Source organism: Pan troglodytes, chromosome 11 (genome assembly GCF_028858775.2).
Source record: "Pan troglodytes isolate AG18354 chromosome 11, NHGRI_mPanTro3-v2.0_pri, whole genome shotgun sequence".
NCBI lineage: Eukaryota > Metazoa > Chordata > Mammalia > Primates > Hominidae > Pan > Pan troglodytes.
The window spans coordinates 39,404,445-39,410,444 of record NC_072409.2 but is presented as its reverse complement, the minus strand read 5'-3'; the positions used below and the strand labels follow the sequence as shown (position 1 = coordinate 39,410,444).

General features: G+C 48.2%; 1 protein-coding gene across 3 annotated transcripts in view; it reads left to right on the top strand.

The window, feature by feature from the left end:
* Positions 1 to 706: 706 nt before the first annotated feature.
* Positions 707 to 6,000, top strand: part of TGFBR1 (transforming growth factor beta receptor 1) — a 48,506-nt gene continuing 43,212 nt past the window's right edge. The window contains exon 1 of one of the 3 annotated variants that reach the window (XM_001159299.7): positions 707 to 912. In XM_001159299.7, the coding sequence (XP_001159299.1) occupies positions 816 to 912 (97 nt within the window). In that variant the 5' untranslated portion in view covers positions 707 to 815. Of the gene's footprint in view, positions 913 to 1,117; positions 1,208 to 6,000 lie in introns of those variants that run through there. The other 2 variants (XM_009456991.5, XM_063787630.1) reach the window with 2 other exon arrangements.

The window sequence follows — 6,000 nt, the reverse complement described above, 5'->3', positions numbered from 1 at the left end:
GCGGGAGGCTATTTGGGGGTGTGTTTGGGCTCAGGATCTGGGTCTGACGCTGGGATCTGAGGACTTTCTGGGTTTGGAACTAGGTGGGGGAGCTGGGTTTGGGGTGACCGCTGGGAGCAGGAGGAAATAGGAGAGTGAGTCGCATGTGAAGGGCACTGAGGAGGGATCTTCGGGGGAATGCTGAAGTTGATGCGTGGACTTGGAGAGGGGAAGTTGAAGTGGATGCAGGGGCCTGGCGCTGCAGCGGATCTGGGTGGCATGTGCTGGGATTGCCAATGCGGAGCTGTGAATGGGGTCAGGGTGGGGCTGAGGCAGTACCAGATCTTCCGCGCCCAGAGGAGGTTAGAAGAAAAGAGCGTCGAACGGCCACAGCCTTTTTCCGAAAGAGACTCACACAGACACACCCATCGCTCTACCCGGCCCTCCGGGGCTAGCGGCTGAGTGGTGCTGGGGCTGGCAGACCCCGCCCCCACGCGGCCTCTCGGAGCCGGGAGCCGGTCGGGCCGGGGCTGGGGTCTGGCGGCCCAGCCCCCGGGGAGCGTGAGGCGTGGCCAGAAACCGGCGCTCGCGGCTGCGGATTGGCTGCCTGGCGGGCCCGCAGGCGGGGCTCCCGGCTGGGTCCCGCTTGGCCGCTCGCGGCGGCGGGGAGGCGGGGCCGGCGGGAGCCCGGCAGCCAATGGACGCGCGTCCCCCGAGCAGTTACAAAGGGCCGGAGCGAGGCCGCCGCGGCGGCTAGGGAGGTGGGGCGAGGCGAGGTTTGCTGGGGTGAGGTAGCGGCCGGGCCGGGCCGGGCCACAGGCGGTGGCGGCGGGACCATGGAGGCGGCGGCCGCTGCTCCGCGTCCCCGGCTGCTCCTCCTCGTGCTGGCGGCGGCGGCGGCGGCGGCGGCGGCACTGCTCCCGGGGGCGACGGGTGAGCGGCGGCGCGGCGGGCGGGCGACTGCGGGGCGCGCGGGCCGGACCCGGCCTCTGGCTCGCTCCTGCTCTTTCTCAAACATGGCGCGGGGCCGGGGGCGCAGGTGGCGGCGCCGGGGCCCGGGCCGGGCTCTCGTGGCGCCGCGCGGCTCGGCGGCTCCCGGGCGAACCGCAAGCGGGGAGCGGAGGCGGGGCAGGGGCGTGTGTCCGGGCGCGGGCGGACGTGTCCGGCTGCCCGAGGCCGCCCCGCTCGGGACTCCCCGGGGAGGTGGAGTCGGGCGGAGTCGTCTGAGGTCCGGGGCTGCCCTCTGGGGTGTGAGTGGGCGAGGGCCAGGGGCGGAGAGTGCGAGGCCGGCGGGGACTGGCAGAGCCGTGGCTGCCCGCCGCCGCCCCCTGGGCACGGCGTGACCTTGTTCTGGGGACCCCCGCCCCAAGAGGGTCCGTGCCAGAGGCTGCCGAACCCGGGGCGGGGTTTGAGGTTGGGGTGGAAAGCGGCTCCCGGGCGGGGTGTGAGCTCCGAGCCTCTAGGGCTTCGTCCAGTGGGAGTCGGGGGCGACGTGTGGTGAGACCCCTGGGTCCGCAGGCCGCCCTGACTCCCGCCCGGCTCGACCCGAGCCGACCCTGCTGGAAGGGGCTGCTCCTCCAGCCAGGGGGGCTTTGTGTGAGAAGAAGGAAGCGCGGAGATGCGCGGAATGTTTCTTCTCTCGTGCGTCTGGGGAGTGTTGAAGTGAGTCCAGTAACCAGACGGCTACGGATTGTTTTCGTAGTGGAAACTTGAACGTTTGCTCATTCTGCGGGTTTTGGAAATTTTGGGAACGACTGTGAATTGATTAAACGCTTTTTATTTCCTCGAAGGAACATCACTCACGTTGTTCCTTTTCTTGAGTGACAGTTAATAGTTTGAATCAGACATCTGTATAGCTGGTTTTCAAGGAAGACTGTTCGCTGGATTTTTCAAAATAGTAAATCAGGTTGGGGTAGGTGGTTGGCATCCACAAAGGGATGAGTGAAAAACTTCGTTAGCAGCTGAACTGAGACACTAGAAGCTAAAATACACAGCCTCAGTGTTAGCAACTAAAATGCAGTGAAAGTACATTTCTGTTTCTGAAACTGGACAAAAGATGTTGAATTTTTTTTAAAAAATCAAGACTGACGATGACGATTATAATTAGTCCTAATAGCTACCGTCTGTATTGTGCATTACTACGATGTAAATGCATAAAGTACACTATTGTATAAGTACATTATTTAATCACCACAAGTAAACTCCCAGGGAGTAGTGGCATTTGCCCCACTTTACAGATGTGCAAAGTGGGGTACAGACACGTTAAGTACCCAATAACTTAAGTGCTAAAGCTAGGATTTTCACTCAGATCTCAATTCCCAAACCTGTATGTCATATATATATATAAATATGTATACATCATACTGTCTGGCGTAGCCCATTTTTCTTCTTCAGTCGTCTGATGAGCAATTGGTCTTTATTATTCACTTTGGATTCTGTCCTCATGATTTGAGTATCAGATAGACTTCATTCCGACTCTTAGCACATTCTTGAGTCCCTTCACGTGGGCCTGCATTAGAGGAAACAATGGATTTTTGACATTGGCCTAGGGAGGAAGGCAAGATAACTGTGTGGACATTTGGGAGAATCAATATAGTTAGGCATGAAACACAGGTAACATTTCCACACCACTATTAACTTGAATAACACAGTGCACTCTTTTCCACCAGAAGTAGCACAAGAAGCGTTCATGTATTCAAGTAACAGTAGTGGACTTAGTTGAAGACACAGAACATTGCTCAGTCCATGTCCTGGAGGAGTTTACAGTCTCCATGGTATGCACAAAATACAAAGCTGTCCAGGTGCTTATTACTCTAAGCCCAGACTGCCTCAGCTTGTCTGCCTCCCCTGTTGGTTATGATGATGCCTCAGTCCACCCTTAAAAAACATTCTGAAAAAGGTCAAATGCTTTTTATTTCCTCTGTAACTTGGCTTCCCTTTTAAAGACTTGCACCTTTTTATGTTCTGAGTATGTTTTAATGCTCTCTGCCCAACTTCTCTCTCCAACATAGGTTTCTCTAGGGAAATTGATTCCTTATCCCTAGTGCACGGTTTAGTACCACTATGTCTATATGTATATCCCATCTGAGAATGCTATTTGCTTCCTTTCTGCCATTTCATAACTTTTTTTCTTTGAAAACATGCCCCCAATCCAACTCTTCTATGAATGCCTCTTGAATGTCTCCTCCTTTCTTGGTATGCAGCCTTCAGCTTAATCCTGCCTGTTATCCTCCAAATCTAGTTGCTTTCCCATGTTTCTCTCATCTAGGCTTTTCTATGGCTACTGCCAAACTAATCTTCCTCAGCCTTCCCCATGAAGGTTTATAAGATTTCCCATTTGTATTCAGCACTTAGAACAACACTTAGCAGCTTATGATTGGGGCCATCTCTGAGTATCCTACCAGGGATCTCATTTCTCATTACTGCAGACCTTCGAGCAATTTCTCTTTCTCACTGACTCCTGACTGTTCAGCCTTTTCACTACACATTTAGTTTTGCCCCTTTTTTGGGAGTGCGAGAAGTTCTCAGCCCTGACTTCCTGTGCTGGTTTAGTTCTTGAATTCTTTGTCTTCCAGAACTCTGCAACACTTAACAGTTTGTGTTGTCCATTTCTACTGCCTGTGCTGCTACTTAACTCTACTTGAATGTGTTATAGGTACCCAGAGGACAAGATTCATGCCATTTCTTTCTTTTGTGGCCTCAGAACTTAGCACTGTGTTTTATATTCTATTCCACATAAATGCTTGTTGATTTCTATTTGAGCATTCCTTTAATATTTATACTGTTTTATGTAAGTCCAGTTTATGCAATATTAACTTGTAATTCCGTATAAATAATCAGGAAAAGTTGTATGGCATGTTGAAAGCAATTGGTTATTTGTCCTACCTTCACCAGCAGTTATGCAGAAAATAGGGGCAATACCTACTTTTGCCTAATTCATGAGATTGTGAAGATCACATGAGAAAGTGGTATTTGAGTTTGAGGTTGCTATTCTGTGTTGTTGCTAATGAGCAGGACTGATGTTCAATAAGCAGTTCCCACTGGGCCATGTGTGTTTTGGTTAAACATCCTTTCTGATTGGTTGGTACCCTTGTAGTGCCAGTTGTTAAATATTTTTAATATCATTTCTATAGGGAGGCATTAGTATTCAAAAAGGGAAATGATTAGTGTAAGCTGGAATGATTGGGGGAGGCTTCTTGGACACTTTAGGACCTACACTGACTTTGAAGGGTGGGTAGAATTCAGAGGGGGATTTGATGAGTGTGAAAGTTCTTTTGAAGTTGTGTCCCCAACTGTCCTGGGGCCTACTCCAAGGGAGGAAACAAGGCTTTTACTGAGTGACTGGCAAGTTACTCTTCAGAGTTAGGTTCCTTATTCTATACTGTGGAATTTGGATGTATTAACCTCTATCATTTTTTCCCCAATCCTAAAAGCTATAGTACATAGCTGGAAACAAAACATAAAAGTAATCAAAGTGGAATGAGTGAGGGAGAATAACATTATGGGATGCCCAGTAGGACTAGGCATTCAAATGGTGGAAGTCCTAAGTATATTATCACTTCAATTTACAGATGAAAAAACGACTCAGGTGAATTTCTTAGGGTGGCACAGGGGCAGAACAGAGACAGGAACTTTGATTTTCTGATTCCATATCTTGTGCCCTATATGGTGCTTTAAAATGTGAAGGACTTGGAGGTGGGAGTGGGACAGGGTTGGGATAGGTGGTTGGCATCCACGAAGGGATGAGTGACTTCCTTAAGTGAAGTAGGCCTTGAACTTCACAGAATTTATGAAAAGTGAATTCTAAAGGTGGAAGGGAGGGGGAATGATTAAAGCCTTAAAGTTCTCAAGGCAAAGGTCAATTTTTTTTTTAATTGCTGATAAAAGGACCTGGTATATACTTATTGATTGAGAAAAGTAGGCCTATAGTAGTTTGGAAGATGGTCTTGAGTAAGTACAGTTAATTGAATTGGGGTGTAATTAGAAGGCTTTGGTTTAGAATATTAGATGATCCGCTTTGTTGTTGAAATTAAGAGAGGAATTGACATAAAAATAATCAAGAGGGAGATAAATCTTGTTCCTGTGAGGAGGGCCGCTCATGTAGGGAAGACCCCTGTCAAAAGGTTCTAGGCCTTAGTTGAGCAGTTACAGGGACTCAACACCATTCTTGTAGTGTCATTTTATTGCACCAAATAAGTTCATGTGTAATAAATGGAATTTTGAAAATGCCATTATCCTATGGATGGCCCTTCTGATGTGAGAACGTGTCTCTTCAAACCACAGAGCCCCTTGCAAATGTCGACACACCTCTTGCCTTTTGCAGTTCTTCCTTGGTCATGGCTTACGTAACACAGAGTTCTCTGAACAGATGGACTGTGGTTTGATATCATGTGATTGGGTCACATCTTTGCTTCCTGCTTCTGGAATTGAGGGCAGATGCTGGCATATTTCTCAGGGATTTTTTTATGCTTTGTCCCATAGAACTAGCTTGAGGAAAAGTTTTGGAGTCTTCTCAAAATTTATGGTCAGTTTTGACCCAGCCTAACTCCAATACTTAGGATTATATTTAATGCCATTCTTAGCTGAATTTTCTCAATGTCAAATCCAGGCAGTCTCCATAAACATTAAAATTGTTTACCACTCTGAATTAGATCCAATTTTATGTGTTTTGTTTGCTTTCCAGGTAAGTTTCTTATGGCTACCCTTCTTCATCATGAAGAAAATTGGTTGGTAGACTTGTAATTATTCATCTCAGACATCACTTTCTTAAATACTAGTGGACTAAGTCCAGTTGGTTTTATGGTCCAATTTTATAGATCAGATCAAGTCTTTTATAAAGCTGCTCCCTCAAAGAACGATTTCTAATCTAACTTTAAAAAAAAATTGACTTGCAAAGTATACACACAGGTTGCTTTGAAATTTCTTGAAGGGTTGCAAGAATATGCTACATATTCTATCTGTCTTGTCTCGTTTAATTCTCTCTTCTCTCTTTTTTTTTCTTTGACCATGGCTAATACGGCA